Source organism: Lampetra fluviatilis, chromosome 38 (genome assembly GCF_964198595.1).
Source record: "Lampetra fluviatilis chromosome 38, kcLamFluv1.1, whole genome shotgun sequence".
Lineage (NCBI taxonomy): Eukaryota > Metazoa > Chordata > Hyperoartia > Petromyzontiformes > Petromyzontidae > Lampetra > Lampetra fluviatilis.
Genome location: NC_136312.1, coordinates 8119242 through 8144028, shown reverse-complemented (window position 1 = coordinate 8144028; position 24787 = coordinate 8119242). Strand labels below are relative to the sequence as shown.

Genomic DNA, 24787 nt, shown 5'->3' with positions numbered 1-24787 from the left:
CACAGTTGTCGTTGATGTGCCATGATGCGGAAGAACCACTGTCCACAACGTCGCTTCTTACACACACACAGACACGCACGTTCCTTCTTAGAGCCACGAAATATGTAAAGCACGTCAAATTTTTTCTGTTATTTGGTGGGCACAAAAAAGTTTAAAACGTGGTGGCTCGATTTGATTTGACGGTGCCGCGGTTACGCGGAGAATTACGGTAAAGGGGGGGGGGGTGGTGCGCGTTTAAAGGGCCCGGTACCACGTGTGCGTCCGGGCGAATGCAGTGCCGTCCAGACAACAGCAGCGGCAGCAGCACCATCATCATCATCCCCATTGTATGGGCTACACAGTGCGTGCAGTAGTAACAGTGTTGTGATACAGCACAGAGGTATTCCTTACACCGGCTTACTTACGTGCGAGTGTGTGTGTTATATTTGTGCGCGCGTGTGTGTGTGTGTGTTACACACGTTACAACAGCGAGCGTGTCTTTTACCATTGTATAACACGGCTCGCACAATACTGTTGACACCTATCAGCAGCAGCAGCAGCAACCAGCCTGCTGTGCTGTATTGTATGGTGCATTTGATGGCGTTGTGTTGGATTTATACATAAGAAGACGCTTGCCGTGCTGATATGGCAACAGTAGTCCCCGGATAGTGCTTATTTTATCCGTGGCTTGTCGATGCCACCATCACCGCTTCACTGAATGACGATGATGACGGCGGTAGTGGTGGTGGTAGTGAGAAGCCACCGTTCACTGTCATTCATTGCGTTAGCTTGGTGAGTCTTAAGAGAGGGTTGGGTGGCAGGTTTTTTGTGTGGTTGTGTGCGGAAGGAGGTGCTTTGGGAGGTGGGAGGAGAGGTTGTGGAGGTGGGGGAAGGGTAATCGTGGCAGCTGGACTCTAACAGAATGGCACTATAAACTAGTTTTCACCTCTACTGCGGCGGCACTTGCTGAAGAACACATGGCGATTGGTGGAATGGCATTCCATCCTTGATCTCAAACTGCGCAAAGTTTGAAGGAAGGATCCCTTATCCACTTTGGCTGGTCCCAGGTAAGGCACGCTGCTCATTTTTTCCACTATACTCGCTGTTTAATGACACGCACACGCACAAGTACTGTATCTTGGTCAACATTGGGTTTATTGGATAATAAGTGTGGTGATTTGATTGTCATCATAATCAAGTGTGTGGTGGGGTTTTTTTTGTTATTGAAGCAACGTGTTTAAGATGGCCTAGAAATGTTAAGGATGCAGTCATATGCTGTGTTATGTCAACTTGATTGTGTGTGTGTGTGGATGGGTTGTGTTACAAGTTGTGCGACTGTGGCCGATGCTTATAAAAAATTAATTGTTGAAGTGCCTCGTGTGTGTGTGTGTGTGCTTCAAAAACGGTCAGTTCTTGTAACACTTCGTCTACCTCTTAGATTTCAAACGGGCTAGTCCATTAACACGCAAATGGCTGTCATTTAAATAATGCAAAAGCCAAATAATTAATTGGTTCTTTCAAAGAAATCCCTCAAAAGGACCAGCCCAAATAATAAACAAAAAAACTCAATTCATCAATAACAATGGTGACGTTTCGGGCAACGACCCTGATTCATAGCACATCATGGTATTTGATGTACATCACCTGTATTGGGCTTCATAGCACATTACATTACATGCACATTAGCACCCCTATTGCGAGTTATCGGTGCAACCTTGTACTGTACCGCATTTGTGTCTTCAGTACCAATCCTACTGTTGAAGTGTTATACAAACGACACATTTATCTGGCTCTCTAAGAAAGGAATGGTTACTAACATGGGACATTGTTATGCAAGGTAAATCAATTATTTCAGTAATACAGCAATTGCAGTGTGAGTCTTGGTAGGGAAATGAGTGAAAATGTGGCCATTGTAATGTATTGTGTGCTTTGTCAGGAAATGTTGTCTTTGTGAGTTTTGTGTGTCTATGGTCAGGGTCCTATGACTAACAATACGTGTTCTCATAAATTACTGTACAATTAAATGATCGGCCTGTCCTGTAATGTACTTTGAATTTGTATGTCATTACACGTGTTTACGTAAGGCACCGGGGAGTTCCGTTTAGTACCGTCGTGTGTCTTTCCCGTGAACTTAAGAAGTAATGTTGGCTGCGTTTTTAATAACTCTGTACTATATCATCTCGGCATGGTTTATAAAAAAACAAATAGTAACCACTGTGGAAAGTATATGTGTGGCGATCAGTTGTATGGATAAACTGGCCCTGTCCATTAGATTGTGGAATTTACACCGACCACCAACAGAGATGATTTTTGACACTTTTGATTTTTTTGTTTGGGCTAACAGATGATTTGAACTGGACTCGTGTAAACGTTGTTGGGTTTTTTTTTTATCGGTGAAGTTGTGGGTAATATAGTTAATCTAGATTTAAAGTTTTCGTGACTGCAGGGATCCATCCTCTTAGGTTCTTTCGGTAAAATCACTTGGGTATAAAATAAAATAAATTAAATCACGACGTTTCGGGCGCAACACAAGCGTCCGTCATCAGGTGGAACAACCACAGCAAGAAACAATTGCTGAAGTGGCCGGTAGTATAGTTCTGGCAGAGTGCATCTGACCGTGACCATGAAAAGCATTGGAAGTAACAGCCACGTGTTTTTTTTGTATCTGCCACTTGTAGGTGAAATGATCAGTATTGACAGTGGCGGCATTGTGTCCATACTGAAAGTTGTAAATACAAACTGAACTTTAATCATCAAAAGCAATGCGGTCTTCGTTGTTGTTCCTGTATTCGGTGCACATTACCCCTTTTTTAACGACTTGCACATCCAAAACATTGTTTTTAATGATTTTTTTTATATGTTGTCCAGGCTAATAATCCATTGAGATGGAACTTCTCGTTTGCCAGGGTGTCCAGAGTTGTCAAGTGACGCGTACATAGCAAACCACGTGGTTTTTATACAGCGTCAATAACGGGAACAAGAAACGGCGGACAGTGACTCAGAAACTTGAACAAAAGCTGCAAAGTATGCAAACCAGCATTGAGAGAGACGTAGGAATGAAATTGCACTGAGGGACATGAAGGGGAACGCGTGGATTCGTGAACTTACACAAGTTAGAAACCTAATTTAGGAAAAGGAATTGGACTTGGGTAGGACACACTTCGATGGGATGATGGCCGGATGGTCGAGACTTAACGATGGAGTGACAGCCAAAGAAAAGAACGTGCCCAAGAGGAGGACGTTCACCGTGGAGACGGAGCCACGAAGTCTGTTCACGGAGGTGCTAGGCTTAGATGGATTGTTAACATCGCATGAGCGCGAGAGATTGACAACTGCTGGGGGCAAGCCTTCATCCAGCAGCGAATCGATCATGGACGAGTGGTTGGTGGTGGCGATAATGATGAAGAAGTTATAAATGAAATGGTCAGCATGTTGGGAACTCCAGATTCTTGTCTGTCCATGGCAAGATATGGTGAAATGTGCCCAGCGTTGTTGGACTGTTTACCAATGCTGTGTTCCTCTCTAATGCAGGCGATGAATTTTGGGTTGGTGGCAAGAGATATGTGGACAAGATTTTGCGCCAACGTCTGCCACCCTCAGCTCAGCACCAGGATGAAATGAAATCATGTAACGGTGAGCTATTGCTTCTCTGCGGTGTTGCTGAAAAAAATTCTGTCTCCCAGTTTTACAGTTCCCTGTGCAAGTCGTTATTGAGTAACCATGGACAACGGCAATAGCAATACGTTCCGTACCTTGGACCCAGGAGATAATTTTTAATTTTCTTTTAATGGGAAAGATCTCTACCTTGAGTGGTGTCATTGTGCAATGGATTTCTGTATCGGCACCACACTCTTTACAGAACTGTCGCCATCCAAAAGTTAAACTGGCTCTTGCCATAGTAATGTGGAATTGTCACCTGCCTCTGAGCCGGCGTTTCAGCTGAGTGTCCCTCACTAAAGCTTGTGTTAGTGGGGAAGCATTTTTATCTATAGACTTTTTATTATTGTAGTACATTGTAGAAATGCTATATTTGCAAAGGTTGTTACTAACACAATTATCTTGTCAGCAAATCGCAGTCAATGCGCCTAAACTCGTCACATCTCCGAAGCTAAGCAGATTTTGAGCCTGTGGATAGTGCTTGTACGGATGCCAAGCATGCATAACAAGCGTTGTAGGTGGCCGCGGTGCTCTGTGGTAGGCAGCAAATGATGTTTCAGAAGCATCCACAGTTGCACTGCACTTCTATGCTCCCACATCTATGCGCCATGCCTTCACCAGCCTGCACTGACCAGCGTGGTGAAGTATGCAAAAACAAATTTTTACATGGCGATATCGGCATTCAGCAGGGGATTTCCTAAGAGACTGTAGGTGTGTACGTTTAAAAACACTCCGCGATTTTATGCCTCTGCAAAGTCTTCGGCGAGGAGGACGGTAGCGCCGGAGAAGCCTGATGCTTTCCTGGCAGGACTTGCCGGTGGTCAAAACTGCTGATGGTTTAGAATTGTAACCGAGTGGTGGGAACATGGAGCAGCCTTCAGAGCATGCCCCCCCCACCCCCCCCCCCCCGTAATCTTCCTCTTCACCAATCAATCATCACGGACATGGTAATTATCACTGCGGTCTCCACACTTGCCACCACAAATATCTGAACTAGATGAATTCTTTGTACGTGTTACGGCCCTCTTGTTAGGCCCGCTGCTGGTCGATGGCCTCTCGGCAACCACGCAGGTCGGGGTCCACGGTCCATTCGACCATACTTCACCTGGTTGGGTCGGTGAGAGTTTGAAGGTGGTGAGAGTGGGAGCGTAGTAAAGTACAACAACCATATTTTGCGGCACTGCCCTCTGCATGCGCGCAGCATCGCGCCTGCAGCGGCCTGCGACACCTAGTTTATGCAAATTGGTGGCCCTCAAAAGCAGCACGATTCGGGCTCAACCCACCTCGGCTTCCAAGATTTGATGATCGGGCACATTCCGGGCGATTTTGTCGTAGACAAAACGTCAACATCCTCTTAATCATCATCGTAATCGCCGTAGTTGTCACGTCCATTATTGGTTTCGTCATTGTCTCCGAGTCATGCTCTGTCTGTGCTGGTTACTGGAATGGCAGGGTAGGTGGGTGAGGCAGTGGGGTGGGTGAGGCAGTGGGGTGGGTGGGGCCCTCTTCTGAGGCTCCCCCTTGTTTTCTTAGCTGCCCCAGACGTGTCACAGCAGATGGCCTGCAATCACAACTTCCACGGAGAGGTTTTTGGAGAGGCGCATCCCACCCCCACCGTCAAATCCGCTCGCACCAAACGAGGAGGATACGGAGCAAAAACATCTTGCCTCTCACGGATGCCTCCTAGACGTTTCCATCCAAGCAAGCGTTGCTTCGGTGCACGTTTTGTTTGATTTTATTTGCTTTAGTGACGAGATGAGTCCCATTGCAATCTTTGTTCCGTACTCCGGTCCGTTCGCTTATGTCATTGTTCGTCGGTCTCGTGAGCTTCCTCGCAATCTCTGCCCAGGTGTATTAGGAAGCCAATGGAGCTGTGCACTTTAAAATCTAGATTGAAAAAAACTAATTTCTTTAGAACTCCTTTTTGGTGTTTTAGTTTGTCCTTCCTCCCCGCACCTCCGATTAGCATGGTTCGCTACGTACGGGGCAAAATAAGTTCTACATACACACAGGTGTACATCCTTATTGTCATAACCTTTTCCTAGCAACCTCTAGGTTTGCGAATGAGTTGTCAACAAAAAGCATAATTCCCGCCATCGTACGCATTCGTGTGGGTAGCGGGGGGGGGGGTGCGGGTTCCCTTTTTCACAAACACCCGGCCGTTTGTTCGGCGATCTGTCCAGGTGGTACGAGCCGATCCGCGAGCCCGCCCCCCCCCCCTGCCCCCCACCCCCCGGCCCTCACCTTTCTCCGTCGGCGTTGCAGGGGCCGACGCGCAGCTGCCTTAGCAATGTCCAAGGTGCTCAAGAAGCGCGCGCACTGGAGCGCCAAGGTGCGCGAGGTGGTGGCGTCGCGCTGCCGGGACGGCTCGCTGGGCTTCGCGGTGTGCGGCGGCGCGGACGCGGGCCAGTTCCCCCACCTGGGCGAGGCGGTGGACCACGAGCGGGTCGTCTACCACCACGCGGCGCGCCTCCAGGGGGGCCACCTGCTGCTCGAGGTGAACGGCACGCCCGTGGCGGGCCTCACGAGGCGCGACGCACTCGCCGTCATCGCCAACTGCAAGGACCCGCTGCGGCTCAAGACCGTCAAGCCAGGTGCGGTCGCAAGCGGTTGTTTTGTGCAATTTGTGTCTTGTTTAGATTTCGTTGACTTGCTTGGCTTTCCTATGCCATGCACTCGTTGTCGTGGTTTTTTGTTGTTGTGTCGTTTGGTTGTAACTTTCTGACCCGCGCTGCTCCTGGACCTCCTGTGAAAATGAGCTTAGTAGCTCGTCGGATTCTTCCGGTATGAATAAAGATTCTGATTGTGTGTTCAGGCTGGCAGTTGTGCGTACGTACTTATGTTGAACTTCGTTCGCACCGTACGTAGCCTGCAGTGTCAATCGGAGGTGTGTGTGACGAGCCGTCGCTGGAAATCGATTCTTACGCTCGCAGTGCGCGCGTTGAACGGCGCGGTTCATAGGAATTTTTTTTTGATGGAGTTCGAAAAAAAAAAACAACGTAACTTTTTTAAGATTGTTCACCCTTCCACAGCACCCGGGATGGTTGAGCGGAGTGCGCTTGTTCCTCCAGAGTACGCGCGTGTTGTTTTGGGCAGTCATCGGTGATGTATATACGCCTGATGGTTTGCGCCTCAAGTCATTCACACTTTGGGGAGTCCTTGACCTTCCATTTGTGTTGGGAACCAGAGAGAAACCAGGCTGTGTTCCTTTGTCGAGTCTTCAATAAGGATATTATATTTCTTCTGCACTGTACTTATCGGCAGAAAAATCAGAATGTATAAAGCGGTACAAACAGGACGGATATTAAATGGATGGTAGCGATTAGACGGAACAAGGGAGAGATTCTGCACATACAAGATGAGAGAATGAGCAAGAAAGATAGCGCAAACAAGACAGCCACCATCATGCGTGTGTGGCTGGATGAATCGCAACCTCTAAGTCTATGTCTAGGATAATGAGCCTGGATATGGCTTCATTTGATGTGTGGTGAAATGCTACATGCCTCCTGAAGCTGACATTGGTGCACTACTGTGCGGTTTCTCTCAGTCACTCGTAGACTCGTATAGAGACCCACATCCTCGAACGAAAGTTCAGTACACGGAGACCTCCTTTACCAGTGGCAAAATATAGTGATAGGTTTTTACCCTTTCAACTGGTACAAAAACTGACACCTTTATACAAGGCATCATGTTTGCAATAACCATAACAGTTTTTTGTACCAGTTAAAAGGGTGAATATTTTGCTCCTGGTTAACGAGGTCTCATAGTGTAAATGCTTACCCCGAGCTCTCAATACTCTGATAGTGCGCTGTTTTTGAGTTGTACGCCTTTTGGCGTCATCTGGTCCAACACCAATGGAGACTAGGCTCTAAGAAAAGCTGTTTCGGGTGTGGACCAATCAACTTCAAGGACAGTGCATATCATTATCAGAGTTGTTTCTTTTTGTTTGCAATTTGACTGCTTGTGTTGTGGTTATTGCAAACATGATGCCTTGTATAAAGGTGTCAGTTTTGGTACCAGTTGAAAGGGTAAAAACCTATCACTGAAAGTTCAGTAGTTTTCTTTGTGGTCGATTGTGGTCTGGTCTGTTTCCATAATTGCATGCTGGGCTTGTTCTGAATTTCCGCTGGTGACGGATGAGGGCGGATAGGCCGTGATGCGTGTGCCGGTGCAATTTAACGCTGACGGTAGTCTTCACGCGCGAGATTAAGCCCCGGAGGTTCTTTTTGTGGGTTCGGCAATCCAGCGCTTGTTCTGGGATATTGATGTTCTGCCAAAACCTGTCGCCAATTCTCCGAGGCGCTACATTTTCGACGTAATTCGGACAGTGCAAACTAGACCAGATCAAACGAGTCACTTAAAACCGAGTCGGAACGCAGAAGGCCAAATAACCTCATCATAAACTCCTTCTCCAGTTGACAATTCATTGCATTGTAAAATGATAGGGGGGAGGGAATCGTTAAATCGTTGCACGTATAAAAGCAATGGTTGCGTTAATTTCTTGAGGCGTGCCACGTGCGTGATTTACGGTATTTTTCATTGGTTTCTCCTTTGGCCTTGATTTGGAGAACGATGCCTTATAATCTGGCCAAGTGTGTCATGGGTTGCTGAGAGTTGCAGTTCAGCCAGCCTCTCCGGCACGCAGAGTGTGTGCAACTTGGTGCAATAAAACCAATTTTTGTCAGTATTGAGCACTCCTGAGATAAGAGGGAAGCAAGTTACACCTGCCGTGGTTTCATGTTCTGCACATTAAAATGGTCATGCCGTAGGGATGAGTTCTCAAATGTTGGATTCGTTCTTAAAGGTAAAAAAAATCTCTTTCGGAGTGGTCCGAAAATATAACGTATCGGGAATTGCATTTCTTGCATTGCATCACTTCTGTGCTTTTCCCGCCAAAAGTGGTGTGACTTGGCATCCAGTACAGTTGCTACGTCATGTAAATGATCTGAAAAAGTTATAAACTTGTCCTTTTAAAATGCAAATATCTGTAATCTTAAAAAAACATTTGCTCAATATATTCGCTATATTGTAAATAAGTTATACGATTGAGTAACTTTGGCAATGAAAATGAATTGCCATGCCACTTATTCAAACTGAGAGCCACATTCGTTATTTGCATCTGATGCATCTCATGGCTCCATTTCTGATAGTTGCAGCGGTTTGATGTTTGGTCTTCTTGACTATTTTCACATGTGGGAGAAAGTCGGGATGCCTATAAAACCTGGCAGGACCCTCCTGAAAAAGAGTTCAGACTCGGTGATGCTTTGCTGGGTAATAAGCATAATACTAGTAATGATACGCTCCTGCCCACCTCTCACCTTTGTGGGTGGAGTATATCAAGGACGTTATTGTTTGCACAATCTACTTTGCAAACACGTGCCACTAAACCCAAATATTAGTCTTTTAATCATGTATCTCCTTGTTCAAACAAGCGATAAGGAGCTACCCAGCTGCTTGGGCAGTTCTCTCTGCCAGTTGTGGAAATTCCACATTCCTATGACTGGAGCCTAGTCACTGCTGTTGGCTTCCCACAAAGGGGTATGCGACTTATTTTATTGACCACAAAGGAAATGTCAGGCTGCGTTTACCCCAAACCAGGAATTGAACTCGTAACTCTGGAATATGCAACGTATTCCAAATTGTCAGAAATATGCAACGGTACGGTGTATCGAAACGGCATGCACACTTTTAAATTGCACGGGCGGTAACATGGCCCAGCGGTTCGAGCGTTCGCCGCTTGTTGCGAAGGCTCGCAGTTTGCATCCAGCTGGACGCCCTGGATAATACTGCGCGGTGTGTATTCGATCACAAATTGCGCGCAGTCAGCTTCACAGTGGACGTTAAAGATCCCGTGACGTCCTTCGAGGAGAGTATGCCATTTGTTTGCCGGTGTCGTGGTCCGAATTAGCCCAGTGTGAAAAATGTCCCTGCATATAACTCTGTTGGTATTACACGTAGCAACATCGTGTCACCCCCCCCCCCATACTATACAACTTCTACAGACTGTGAAATATAGCACCTTTGTGGCAGCCTTGCACTATAAGAATGGCACGAATACCAAACGTCCTACATTATTAATTGCATATTGCATTTCAATTAACCTTTTTGTTTCTATCTTGATTTGAAGCCCTGGCCATTGCATGCACCTTCGAACTGACGGTGCCAGTAATTTTCCGCGAATTTTATCTCTGTCATCCAAATGCACACCTCCGTTTATTGGATGAAAAGTACAGTGCCTGCATTTTGGGAAAGTTCAAATTGTCTCCCGCCAAATGCGGTGTCGTTATAGGCGCCACAAAACCTTGTCTTGTGGTGATCCGCCTTTTTGTGTGCACATCGGTAGGAGCGTTTGCTTACATCGCACAATCTTCTACTGTATTTACACGCGCTCTTTACACAAGGTTACTACAGCACTGTAAATATTTATTTATTTAGCAGAAGCCACCTTGCCCATTTTGACTCTACAGTGATCTGAGAATGGCGCTTTTTCAAGGTGGCCTTATTTACGTGATTTAACCTCTGCATGTTGAACTTCGTTTCGCAGCATGCGTAGCCAACCGTGCTAATCGGCGGTGCAGGGGGGTGGGCGATGACGAACTGAACGCAAAAAATCCGTTCTGAAGAAATTTGTTTTCAATACAGGTGTTGAGGAGTGGAGTGCTGACATCCGTCAGGGTAAAGTGACGTCATGCCCCCCCCCCGGGGTATTTGAGGGAAGACCCGTGACGTGGACAGGGTCTTCGCCGTGGGTCAGAGGAGTGAGCGTTAGGGGAGTAGGGGGCTTTGGGATAGAGGGTTGAGAGCCAGGCTAAAGGGGGCTGCTTTACCCGGCTGGCCGAGTTGGATCAACCCTCGGTCAGTGCTGTGGGAAGAGCCTGATAGCCTGGTGGGGTGTAGGGAACTCCCAGTACCCTTCCCCTGGGGAGATTAGTTACTAACTCTGTGTTAACCCCTTCCCCGAGTTAGGCGTAAGCCCTGAATAAACAGTTTGGCGTCAGGCCCTACACGACCGGCTTCAGCGTCCTTTTCTACCACGCAATACAGTTTCAAGAGTGCACACCTCCATCCCGTTCGCCAGCAATTTCGCGTCGGGCCGCCCGCGTGCGCATCCGGAGCGCGCGAGGCCTGCGGTTCCCAAAGCTGCAAGTTCGCCTCCCGGTCGGGCGTTTGACGCAACCCATCGTCCCTCCCCCGGGGTCGATAAAAACGAGTGTCGGTTTGGGGTGAGGGGAGGTCGCTCGATCGAGCGGCCGTTTGGAATTTGCGAGACGCCGGCCTCCGCAGTGGGAATGTGGAATTTCCACTGGGGGCTGCTGACTGACAGGACGGAGGCTGTGTCTGTTCCATTGCTAGTTTCATGAGCTGCAGGGCACTTTTGACCTTTGGGTCTCCATTTGAGGGCCGCCTCTGCTACGGTGCGTGCCACGTTCATTTTTTTTTTACTAAATATGCAGCCTGCCCACGGTCGGGGTCGTTTCATCTCGCCTGCATATACGGCTCACTTTTTTAAGGAGATGCGAGATGAATTGTTACGGGTTTAAAACGGGGGGGGGGGGAGTCCGAACAGTGAATGGTTCATGGTGGTTATTGGGTAGATTACAGATAGAATCCCTGAAGTTTCCCCCCCTACCAACTTCCTTCACGCCTGAAAGGGGGAGTTTTTACTGAGCTATATAATTAGATTAAATCTTCACGACTCGTGGCTGCTACTGACTCGGTACTGGGCCAGTGTGCTCCTGTGTAGTTATTTAAAGGTTCCGTCATCGGCACAAATCAGCATTATTTCTGTCGCCTTGCTGAAGAGAGAAATGCGGCCTCAAAAATACAGTACCGCGATATGTTGTATTTGACAGTGTTGCGTGTGTGTGTGTGTGTCTCTTACTGTATTTAAACATTGGGGGTGCCCCGGATACCCACGGTATCCACCTTGGCTGCCCCCCCTGAATCGTAATCGCAATTCAATTCGACATCGTTCACAGTTTTCATCTCCTAGCATCTCGACGCTGTGGTCGTGTCGTGTGCCGTCTTGTTAATTCCACAGCAAAGCAATACGTAGTATACAACTCTTGGTCAATCCACAGCTGGATGAAGGCCTCCCCCATGCCATAGCAGTCATGAGGGTTGTGCTTAACCGTACTTCACCTCCGTGGTCTGTACTGGTTGGTTATTTGCACAAGGCCCCGGATCGGTTTGGATATCGCTCTCCACCGATGCTGGCCGGGAAATGAACTCTGATCGCCAGGTTAATTTGTGCAGTCCTCTAACCGCTGTGCCCATAGGGTATGCTGCGCTTTGAAAAATCACAATTTCCCTACATCGCCAAAAAGCCAAGGATGCTGCCCTGTAATGGGTTTTCCTATTGGACTGCCATTCCAGAAGTGGCTGGTTTAGAGGGTGGGCAATTAGTTTCAATCCATCTGCCTCTATCCATCCAGTGTAAGTTAAATAGGTGCATCACAGTTAGTCGATCTGCAGGTAGCATGTGGTGGGGTAAAGTGTGGGTACTACCTCTTCCAGGTCGGCCTTAAAAAAAAGCTACTTTTATACGTCCTATGTTTGTATGTATGTTGAACTTATTTCGCACCGTACATAGCCAAGCTTGCTAATTAGAGTGTGGAGGAGGGACAACAAACTAAACACAAAAAAATTAGTTCTAAAGAAATGAATTTTCAATCTCGATTTAAAAGTGACATAGCTCCAGTGGCTTCCTAATATCGGAAGGAAGAGCGTTCCAGACGGCCGCAGAAGCGCGTCTGAAAGCGCGCGATGCAGTGACCACCGTCTTTGTTCGATGGCCAGCCAAAAGCCGCTGCGAGGATGACCGGAGTTCGTGTGATGGTTTATGTTCCTTGACGAGATCCGCTAGGGATTGTGGTTCATTTGTGGCAAGCACTTTGTGTGCAATGAGTGGGACCTTATAAAGGGGGGTTATGAAATTTCCAGGTTAAGGGATACGGGGACCGACCAACTTTTTCCGAGTCACCTGGCCAGCATGGAAGAGTAGGCCAAATGCCCTCGAGGGGTATCTCCAGTGCTAACTCTAATGGAGTCAACACGGTGGCACGCGCGCAAGTAAATTGGAGGGCGTTTTTTACCGACAACCTTTTCGCCAATAACCAACGCAACGTAGTGCCGCTTCTGCTCGCGCCGACGATTCGGCACTTGTTGATGGAGACACAACATCGGTGGCAACACGAGCTCGACGAGAGCGGCTGACGTGAGCTCTGACGTTGTGGGGGGGGGGGTTGGATGCGTTGAATGCAAAGAAAACAAAAGTGGTGCCGGCTGCCAAAGAAGAGAAGGGCAAACGACGTCAGGATGAGACGGGAGACCATGGAACAAGTGTGGAAAAAGGTTCAGCACCTGCAATTAATTGCTCATTCCGCTGCTGGCAGGAGGGCCTGCGCTAAAGGAAGCTCTAGAAGTCGGAGTAACCAATACTTTACGACTAACTCTTTGGTTCTTTCGGTAAAGTCACGTATAAAGAGAAAATAATGAATTAAATGATAGCACACGACGTTTCGATTGCAACGCAAGCAATCATCATCAGGTATAAACGAAATAGAAAACAAACCTAGTATACTTAGAAATATAATGCAATACAACACAGAGTCGGCTTTACATAACAGTCAACACCCTACCCGGTTGATTACGTTCTTCCAGAGAATGCTAAATTTGAGAGAGAGAGATAAAACACAGAACCGGAGACACATAGACAGACATAAGCAGAGAAAGATAACACAGAGACACACAGAGAAACCACGCCTCTGTGTCAAGGCCTTAAATAGAGAGAGAGGGGGGGGGCGGCGGAGAGAAAGGGGGGGGTAGAGAAATTGGCATGTCAATGAGTGGCACTGAGCCTGCCCAAAAACTTTACGAATAGCCCAGTATCAATACTGGACATCCTGTGAAAAAGAGCTTAATAGCTCATCGGATTTTTCCAGTCTAAATAAATATCAAGATAAACGATTCGGATTGCCTTACCATGCGCCCTCCCAATTGACCAACTGGGGTGATATCCATTTATACTGCTGGGTGGACGGCAGTATAGATGGGTATTCAAGTAATCATTATAATTGTTATTTCGTGTTTTGTATTATGTTATTTAGCGGCGAACTTGGACGCATAGCTAAAGGAAATAACCCTTGCCTGTATAAAAAAAAAACCACCTGGTAATTCACCAGCATTAGTTCAACCTGGCACTGACTCTGCTGACATGACACTTTTGTTAAAAAACCGGTCCGGGAGTTTTCTGGCATCGAAACGCAAACGCGCATCGTCTGCTTATTGTCGCCACCTAATCGATGCGTACCTAAGATACGACGCTGTCGGCTGTTCGTACCGCGATCTCGCTCGGAAGCTCGAGGTACCGATGGGGGCCTCCTTTAGTTAGCGTGGGGAAAAGGAGGCGCTGTGCGCGCACGCGAAGCGTTACATGCAAATGGAACGACAAAGCAAATTGCCCGCAGTGGGTTATCGCTTGAATTTCATTACACGTGTCGGACGTCCAAGGTCGTTCCGTCACTATCGCGAGCACTTGCAGGCACGTGCGATGTATTTGAAGATAAATCCTTACGCTGCTGTTTTTTTTTCTCTTTTGGGGGTTGCCAGATCTTAACGGGAAAGGTTGTTGTCGGAAGTGACTGTGGGCGGACTCGCTCGTTTGAATACCTGGGCGACTCTTCTGCAAATGAATGATTTCTGTCGGCCGTGTTTTCTGTGGATAATGTCGGGTGATGTTCCACCGCTTCGGATGGACTTCTATTACAGTCACCGTGAGTGAAATGACACCAAAAACTCTGCTAATAAGCAATACATTTGAAGATAATAAGATTTTTCTGCACGTTAAAAGAGGGCGTGGATCATAGCTGGAAGTGGATATGAAGGACCTCCTATATAGGATGCAGTTTTACTACTTAACACGAGTTTCAGTGATTTATCTCGGTGTTCGTATAATTCCCGTAAAGGGTACGTTTTTGGTGTTCTCGGTTGACTCGCATAAAGTCCCCAGTGCCTCTTTGCTCTAATAAGCAGTGGTGGAAATTCCACAGTATTTCATGTGGCGTAGGGTCGGTCTTTCCACGGGTCAAACAATGTTGATTTCCCATTAAGCAAGTGGCACTGAATTTTTATCTGCCCCCCCTAAGCGATGATGGACAGGGATTTCAACCCTCGAATTTTTAACTGTCACTCATGCACTCTGTACCACATGCTCTTCCCCCCCCCCCCCCACACTGAGCCGACTGCGTTCAATAGTCCATGATAACATAGTAGAGAGGATATAATACATTACTGGAAAACCAAAAAATCTCAATTGATCATCTTTCGCTGCATTACAGCTGGTCAGTCTGCAGGAAGCATGTGGTGGGGTCAAATGTGGGTACCACTTCTTCCAGGCCGGCCTTTAAAAACAACTTTTATGCGTCCTCCGTATATTGAACTTCTTTTGCACCGTACGTAGCCGACCATCCTAATCGGAGGTATGGGGGAAGGATGGCAAATTACACACAAAAAGCAGTTCTAAATCTAGATTTGAAGGTGCAAGGCTCCAGCGCCTTACTAATATCGGAAGGAAGAGCATTCCAGACGGCCCTGTGTGTATAATTATTCCAGGCATTGTATTAATGTGTCCGATGCCGTTGAACTCCTCTCGTGCGCGACTGCTGTCATCCACAGGAGCTTGTAGAGTCCGAAAAACTCCTTATCCGTGCCCCTATTATTCCCAATTTACAATATTATTTGCTGATTTTCTCGTTCTTCCCCCGCACCTCCAGTTAGCACGGTTGGCTACGTACAGTACGAAAGAAGTGTAATATGCGTACGTACATTGCAGAACTGTTCTCTATTATCTGCAAACCTTTTGAGGTTCAGCGAGGTAGATGTGCGGATAATAGGATGCGTGGTGTCGATCCCCCCCCCCACATCACCACGGATTAGAGGAGTTCCACTGTAATATGAATACATTAGTTTACCTTGTAGCTTTCGGAACTCACTGTGGCCTCGTTGCCATCCAGCCCTGTAAAGCCTGTCGGAAATGGTATCGAGGATTGGAGGTGGCATCGTTCTTTTGTATTTGTTGTTGTAACTCTGCTGACCCGCCCCTCCTGGACATCTGTGAAAAAAAGCTACATAGTTAATCGGATTCCTCCAAGGATAAAAAAAATGTACCCGTAAAAACAAAGTTTTTCACTATAAATCCTTTATATGCATGGCGGCTAGAGTCCTCTCGTCCTCTGGCTTGAGATGGCTGCCACCTATGGGTCAGATGATTGTCTGCCAGCATTAAGCAATTGGTAATTAAATATTGAAAAAAATTCCCTAAACAGTGTAAAATTTTTGAAAAAAATTTTCGCGAAAATTAATTGTCACGCACAACGAGTCTGTGTGGAAAATGTCAGCTCGATTGGATCACGGGAAGTGGGTTAAAAAATTACCGAAAGATTTGCACGGTCGTAAGCGAGCAAGCACGCAAGCAAGCAAGCAAGCGAACTTAATATAAAGGATTTAAAAAGAGAATGATTCTGATTCTAGGGGGCTAATAGAGCCGCTGAGAAGCCTGGATTTGATTCTGGGTTTCGGCCAACTGTGATTTAAACCTTATTTCCAATTTGATGTGGACGAGTGACTTGCACAATCATCGCCACTATCAGCCGTGGTCAATCCACTGCTGGATGTAGGTCTCCATAAGCCGTAATCCTGCGATCGAAGAATCCAAGTGCCCCCTCTGCACATGAGCTGATTTCATCGCCGCTCTATCTCCGTGGCGGAAAGAGTCCCTCCTTTGTGAATGTGTTCCATCCCTCGGCTGCCTCCCCAAAACAAGTACAGTATTTACTGAGTGTAAGTTTCTCAAAGTTATTTGTCCGTTTGCGGTACCTTTTTTCAAAGCGACGAATCCACAGTAATCCTCTTGGGGTTCATCAAGGTCAAGGAACTCGATTTTTGCGTTCCGAATTCCTTGGTCAATCGGTGCGGAAATGTTTTTGCTTATCAGCATTTCCATCGATCAAATGAGGGTCCGTGATTGTTTGTTTTCTCTCAAAACAAACCACTGCCAGCTCTTAAAACACACTTTGTTTATACGCAATTTACTGCTGGCCACATTTTTGTTAATTTGTCCTTCGTTTTGCTACGGCCACGACAAAGCGGCAAACTTTTAATAATCTTAAAATGGGGACGTTGAATGAAAATAACCCCCCCTCCCCATTCTATGTATTTATTTTATGAGAATGGCCGAGTGTGTGCAAATACTGTGGTGGAATTAGCCTAATGTGCACAACAAACTGAAGCTAGTATATTTTATGAATAAAATAACACGAGATACATGTACGTTGAACTTCTTTTGCACTGTACGTAGCTAACCATGCTAATCAGAGGTGAGATTATCACGGGTAGAACTATGTATGTGTACGGTCGATAGCAGAAAAACCATTCCTAAATGGTATAAAACAAAAAATACATCCCTTAAACTGACTTTCTCAAATTCTCAGTTTCTCTCTTCCCAGTGATCTTTGTGAACAGTTAATAAACAGATATACGCCTAATGGGTCTATAATTTATCAACGCAGTTATGACCTCTTTTAAAAATAATATGAAAATTATTGAGGCATTTCTTCCTCGAGTTATCTCATTTCTGTGTAAACGTTTGGTGGACGATTCTGCTAAATTTGTTCCAGCAGCTGGTCCCACTTCTTTGATGTCCACACTTATTCCACTTGTTTAACAACCTTTCTCCTTTTTCGTCCTGCGAAGGGCAGCGTATATACATATTTAAGTCTCACTTCTTGAACTTCTTCCTGTTCATTCGAGAGAGAGATGGCCCGATTCCTGGACTGTGCGCATTTAATGTGTTATCAGGATCCGTTTAAAATTCCTCCACTAACTCGAAGATTATATCTCTATCATGTGTTTATGGTTCCCTCTTTCCCTGAGGGCTACAATTTGTGAATTACAGTCGCAATAACCAGCCTCCTATTTCTATTTCCCTGCTCCTCATTGCTTTGCGCGAGATCTTCAATGATTTTTTTTCGCTGCTATCGGATTTATTTCGCAGTTGTGTTTCTCTTTGTTTTGCAGGGTTCGGCGTGCGTTCAATCGAATGCAATCATACGTTAGGCCCATATAGCCTTTGTCGTTAAAAAAACAACAGCAAAAAAAGAACCTCAGAGATTTCCTGCTTAAATGATCAACTGCCATTTGCTCATCTGTTTACAGCCACGTTCCGATGGTGGATGGGGGTGCGGCAATGATTTCTATCGGCCACTGTTGACCCCCCCCTCCCGCCTCATAATAGCAGTAGTCTGACTGTTATGGATGCCCGACTATAAAGGATGGCAAAACCTTAGGATGGCTTTCATCCACCAGTGGATAGACCAAGGCTGATGATGATCATTTCTACTTCACCGTATTTTTTTTTTGCTCGTAGTTTATCTCCTGTTAATTGCCTTCCTCCTTGAATTTTTTGACGTTTCCCTTGAATTCTGCGCCATTGCTCGCTTTCCCGTGTGTTGTGTTCGTTATTAAAGAAAGCAAACGAGCGTGTGGGGGGCAAGTGGCGACTTGATTAAGTCCAGCAAACCCCCCTTGGGAGTCGCCATACTAATATTGCCATAAAGTGTACTGCCTTTAATGAGCTTTTATCAATCCCTGTTGCTTGCTTGGGCTGCCCATTGCCGACTGCTGCTGGGATTTAGTCACACCGTTCGATTTTATTGATGTATTTTAGAAACTCGTTTACGCGTTTTGATGTTTGTGGGACGGTCTACAGGGCCGCCGTGGTGGTGAGATTTTATCGCTTGGTACGAAGGAGGGCATGGGTTCGATCCGGGACCCTGACGATGCCTCTGTTGTAACATTTGAAGTCTGCGTGTTCTCTTTCTCCGTGGTGGTCACACGGTTTTTCCCTCCACATTTTAGAAGCATGCGTTTTTAGGTTATTTGGTTGGTATTATAAATGACTACATGTGGTGATATAAGCCACGTTGCCTCTGAAAAAGAGCTAATAGCTCATTCGCTTTTCCTGACAAATACAATTGTTTCGTTTAGGTTAATATAAAATGGAATTTAAATCGTCCTGAATGTGCCCAATCTTGTCAGATTCGAGCAAGCTAAGTGGATCTGAGCCTGGGCCGTATTGTAATTGAAGAGAAAAGCAGACTCGGAATAGCACGCATTGTCGGCTTAGGCTGCAAGGTGGACGCCAGGAGATTGCGAGTACTGCGGTCGATTTTTTAATTCGTCTGTATGGAGCTTGGCAGCGTTCATCATCATCATCATCCGTGAACAATCTCCTGCTGGATGAAAGCCTTCGCAAGCCACTGCATCTGCTCAAAATCTTGGGTTGCAACCAGCAAATCCAGTACCTGCACGCAAAGCAATTTCATCCCTCCATCTCCTCTGCGTACGTGAGCTCTGATGCAACCGTTCCTTGGCTGTCGCGTTTATTATTCTTGTCACTCTTCGTAAAGTGGTTTTTATTTATACTCTGTTTTAGCACCCAAACGAAGCCAAGGCACTAAGTACCGTAATGAAATTGTGCCTAACATCTTGTTGAATAAAGAGTATTGAAACTCGGTGAAGCTTGCCTGGGTAAATATAGAAGGGTGCATTACAGGCTTATTAGTGGTGGTATTGTTTACACACTCTGGGTACATGCTTTGCATATGCGCTTATAGAGGACAGTGCTGCACAGTTGTTATTAATGCACCGTGGTACGATCAGTTTCTATGTACATTCAACTTCTTTTGCACCACCGTACGTAGCCAACTGTGCTTATTGGAGGTGTGGGGCAGGACAACGAACTTAAACACAGAAAGCAGTTCCAAAAATATGAGTTTTCAATCTAGAATGTCTGGCCCTGATGCGGGGACCACCTCCTGAGGCAACTCCCATCTGAATCTCTTCTGGGCCATCTCGAGGTCGACTTGACCTAAGGTGAGGTGCGGCGGTCGAGGTATTTCTTGTGGGTTGTGGGTCGGTGCAGCGCGGTGGCAACACGGAGGGACGTCAACGAGGCCGGGACATGCCTGGTGCTGACCACGCCACAAAGCCTCTCTCTCGTGTGTCATTCCAGCTTTGACGGGCACCGGATTTACAGCGGCTGGGTTTTCCTCTCCAGTAACTCTCGTGCCCCTTTGCAGCGCCGCGTTCAAGCAAGGCGGCCGAGGAAACCGCCAGCGCTACAAAAAAGAAAGCTTGGGACGTAATCGTGGAACGAAGAGCATCCCGCAAATCGCGGCAGACGGGACCAGCTGTGCGGCCGTGATTTGTTTTAGTAATAAAGGGACTTGAGCATGGTAATTGCAAAAATATTCTTTAGCTTAGCATCGACCACATGGCAGATTTGTGCCAATTTGGTCTGGGAAGAGGGGGGGAGGAGAGATAAAGGTCGTAGCCCCTCGTAATCTGCTAATTTATTGCGAGTTAAGTTGGCCGCGAGTGAGTTGCGCCCACTTCTCCTGCCACGCGCACGCTTTCTCCGGATTAGGTGGGAATCGCGTGGCTCCCATAATCTGCGGCGCACCGCGTGGGCGCGACATTTCCACGGATTACAAACAAGTCGACCCTCCACGGTGGGGCGCAGCGGATTACAGGGTCCGTGATCCGGTCCCCTGCCATATCAACACGGGTGATCGGGTTTCTGCCGTACATTGGTTTCATTTGGGCTTTGTCACATCGTTCAAAAGTAAATTTCGGTCGTTCAGATGTTTCACGTCGAGCTTATAAATTCACTCCTGGTTTGATTTGTTTTTGTACACTTTATTCAAGTGTTCTTCACCCCTATTTATACCCATTGTGCATATCGGTGACGTCACACGGCAAAGAACCCATTCGGAAAGCTCACAGAGCAGAGTCTGCCCCGTGTGTCGGAGAGAACGGCCGCTGAGCAGACTCTGTTTTTAAATCCTTTATATTAAGTTCGCTTGCTTGCTTGCGCGCTTACGACCGTGCAAATCTTTCGGTCGTTTTTTAGCCCACTTGCCGTGATCCAATCGAGCTGACATTTTGCACACAGACTCGTTGTGCGTGACAATTTATTTTCGTGAAATTTTTTTCCCAAAATTTTACACTTTTTAGGAAAAAATTAATTATATTTAATTACCAATTGCTTAATGGTGGCAGGCAATCATCTGACCCATAGGTGGCAGCCATCTCAAGCCAGAGGACGAGAGGACTCTAGCTGCCACACATATAAAGGATTTATAGTGAAAAACTTAGTTTTTACGGGTTAATTTTTTACAGTGTTTTTTTCTCACTCTTGGACACATCTCTTTGGGCCGTAATGCTCGGTCCAATGAAGCACAACGTGGGAGTGTATGTCGCGTCTGTGTGCATTCGCATCCCTGGGTGCTTTCCGATGGGGCGGTGGTACAGGGAGTTGGGGCAACATGGGAAGCAACCAGCACCAACAACAACAACAACGATGATAACAACAAAACCACAGAAACAACCGGGGCAGCACCAATGCACCCCAGGGCATCCATGGGCCGAAAGCTTGCGCCCAACCACACTGAACGACAACTTGTGTGCCGTCGCTCACCTTAACGGGGTGCTCGCTATTGCAGCACTTGCGCCAACAACCCATGTAGCTTCTTTGGGGGAATCATTATCTGGGTTAATCCCATTTTTTAATATTTAGCTTTGTTCTCTTACCTGCCACCAGCAAAACTTTGGCACTTCACAAGCTTGACCTAAAGCTTTCGTGACTTCTTTGGGTCGTTCGGTAAAGTCACGTAGATGGGTTAAAAGAAAATAATCTACGATGTCTTAGATTTTTTGTTCTTTTCTTTGAACCTATCTAAGTGATTTTACCGAAAGACCCAAAGAATACTTCACAGGCTCTCAAAGTGCACCTGGGCACGATCACTATCGTTATGTCGCCGCCACTTAGCGGCAATTCAGCAGCTGTTGTTGATGTGCAGGCGTGCAATCTCACTTCTGGCAAATCGCCTGATGAAGCTGGTTATAAATCACCAGCGAAACGTCGTACTCTATTGTAAATGTTGTGGGTTTACTCGCCATCACACTGACGTGCTGAAATAATAGCTAATTGGCACGTTTTGTTCACACAAGCGACAAACCTTGTTGATCGGCTGTGTCGGGTGGTGGTGGGTTAATACCACTCATATTTACGGTTTCTTACCCAGAAACCCTTCTTATGAATGATATTAGTCGCGAAAGCCGACTACGTGTTGGATATTCTTGGTTCTTTCGGTAAGGTGACTTTACCGAAAGAACCAAGAATATGAATCCCTGCAGTCACGAAAGCTTTAAATCAAAATTTTACGTGTTGGATCTCGCGGTGGTTCGCCCGCTGCGTTCAGAGTCCCGGCAATGCCATGTGCGTTCTTTCCAGCCATGCACGTCGGTAGCGAGGAGAGCTTGGAACCTGTCCCTGAGCCGTCCCCTAGGTCAGCTCGGCCTTTATCGAGTGCCTCTGTAAACATGAGCTCCGGGGGAGACAAAGGCAGCCAGCCACGGCCCGCTGGCTTAAGCCACCTCGTGCCAGCCCAAGTGGGTGTTTGCTAACAGCGCTTGCCCCTTTCGGGCTGTAAGAATTAACCGGTGGGGCGGGGAGGAGTATCTTCATCTTGTTTTGTTGTAAGAGCCGGCACTGCATGTGCCAGACGAATCAACTCGCTTTGTCTTCTACCCACGGGGGTGTCTTATCACTCGAAGAGGACAGTTTGCGTACGCGTTTTTCACAATCGCACTGCCACGCTTTTTTCTTTGACGATGCTGCAGTCCAGTACAATGGTATTAATTGTAGGCATTGGAATACAACAACAACAACAAATCCAGCCAACACAATTCTGCCGCAGGAAGACATTTTTGTTTAATTCCGTCAAAATCATCGCCGTGCGTTCTGTTGTTTTTTTAAGGCGAGGGAGTTGCTCCTCCACCAAAGTCTGACGTTTTCAAAATTTCTCGAACGTGTACCGCAAGTTTTCCCAACCACGGTGTGATGGGTGTGGGAGGGAGGCTGGGGATTTATTGTTCGACAGAGTTGCCAAGCAGAGCACAGCCCCCCCCCCCACCGAAAACGCCAAGTGGCCAGCAACAAGTCGGCACTGGCAAAGTCGGCGTTCGATAAAAGGGCCGTCCCTAAATGACGTCACGCACCTGGGGGGGTGGGTCAGACATTTGTGATGATGTGTGATGAGGGGGGGGGGGGGGGTGAAAAATGTGACGTCACATCAAAATGCGCAACTTTAAATAAATATAGACAACACGTTCTACTTAATTAAATATGCTTTTTAATATTCTTGGTTCTTTAGGTAAAGTCACGTAGAAGGGAAATAATAAAATAATATAAAACAATAAAAATTATCACGACGTTTCGACTGCAACACAAGCAATCGTCATTAGGTGTGAAATCCACAGCAAGAAAATTAGAAAACATTTTATTGCTGTGGAGTTTTTATGTTTTCTCCTACAACATCAGTTTGCAGCGCCACATTAAATACGCACTACAATGACAATAGTTTAAATCGATTTGAAGCATGTTTTATTTTTTGGGAGGGGTGGGGGGGCAGAGCTTTCTGACGTCATATTTTAGGGGGGGGGTCTGACTTTTTGTGACGCCGTGTGACGAGGGGGGGGGGTCAAAATCGTCCAAAATCGCGTGACGTCATTTATGGATGGCCCCAAAGCGCTCGGCAACGCGTTTCTGTAACAACAACAAAAACGAACAAGTTTAGAAGGAGGGTTAGTTGCGAGTCACTTCACTTATTGCTTGCTCTGCCGCATGGGAGTTTGTCAAATTGATGCGCTACCCCTTCCCCGTACATTTGACATCCAGAAGCGATGGTGTCTGTACAGTAGTTTAATGAGTTTCCTCGCCGCCGCTGGTTGTGATTTTGTTTGATTGGCTGGCGTGGTTTCCTCCAAATTGCAAGGACTACTTATTTTCTCGCATGATTGTGGCTTGCCAGCTCGGATACTCGTTAATGCACCCCCCCCCCCCCTCTGTGTGTGTGTGTCTCTCTCTCCCATCATGGCTTTAACAACAAACCCCGTAGCTATAGCAATAGTTACCAGGCAACAGGCTGAGCAGACATTACATCATCAGCTTTAGAGCAGAAGGTGTGCATGCTGCGTGTGGAGGAAGCGTTTGCTTGTAGGGATGGTTTCCGTTTTGAATGGATCCCGCTTATCTGCTGTGCACACGTGTGTGTGTGTGTGAAAACATCAGCGTTGGGGAGACAAAGGCGGCCGGGCATGGTGCTGGCCATCCCATCTTATGTGCTGTGCCAGCCTTCATAGGTGCTCGCTAACAGGACTTGAACCAGCGGGTCAGTTAAGGCTACTTGGGGGATCATTTACTTTGAGCGGTGCCGTGGTGATTAGTACAGCTCTGTAGTTGACACCATTGGAACCTCATTTGCCAGTAGCAAAATATGATAATTGTTTTTTTTTACCCTTTTATCTGGCAACAAAACTGGTGTCAGTTTTGTTGCCCGGCTTGCACACCATTTGCAGGTGGTGTCTGATCCTGTAAGCAGCTTCTGTTGTAGGTCACCTTAGCCTTAAATGAGCGCAGTGTTTCACACAGTGTGTAAACATCAGTGCCAAGGATATAACGCCGTTCGGGCATTGTGATGGTCATCATCGTCATAGTTTATTTACCGTATTCCCTCGTTATTCGCGAGGAGTATATTACGGAGATCCTTGTGGATATCAAATGTCGCGGGTGATATTGGCCTCCGAAATATTTTTAATGAATTAAAATTACCTTGCATAAATACGTAAATAAGCTGTTAAGTACATGAACATTATCCCATCACTTTATCTCTGATCACTTTCTCTCTCGAGTTCCAGATAAGATTTGCAGAGCCAAAATCGCAGATAGCAAGTCCATGAAGAACAAGGGAATGGTGTACACTTTGCGTCGAATGCGGTAAGTCTTGAGGTGGCAGATCCAAGGGATATTTGGGATACTTACTTTACTCGGTAATGAAGCGATCGCAGACCAAATTGACGTTCAAAAACAATTCAGTATAGACAATATGCCTATACTGAATTTTATACCTACGTGACTTTACCGAAAGAACCAAAGAGTATAGACAATATGGACAACAATTTAGAATTCACCAAATTGAACGTTGACTCGCGATAGATTTTTTTTTTTGGGTCGAGTCACAGAAAACAT

The 24787-nt window shown here is 46.6% G+C and overlaps 1 protein-coding gene across 4 annotated transcripts in view; it reads left to right on the top strand.

Annotated features, from left to right (window-relative positions):
• Positions 1–274: 274 nt before the first annotated feature.
• The window catches only part of LOC144945612 (membrane-associated guanylate kinase, WW and PDZ domain-containing protein 2-like), a 127810-nt gene continuing 103297 nt past the window's right edge, over positions 275–24787 (top strand). For 3 of the 4 annotated variants that reach the window (XM_078874137.1, XM_078874136.1, XM_078874134.1), the window contains exons 1-3: positions 423–1046; positions 3511–3612; positions 5902–6230. In XM_078874137.1, coding sequence (XP_078730263.1) covers positions 5927–6230 — 304 coding nt within the window. In that variant the 5' untranslated portion in view covers positions 423–1046; positions 3511–3612; positions 5902–5926. Of the gene's footprint in view, positions 380–422; positions 1047–3510; positions 3613–5901; positions 6231–24787 lie in introns of those variants that run through there. The other variant, XM_078874135.1, reaches the window with a different exon arrangement.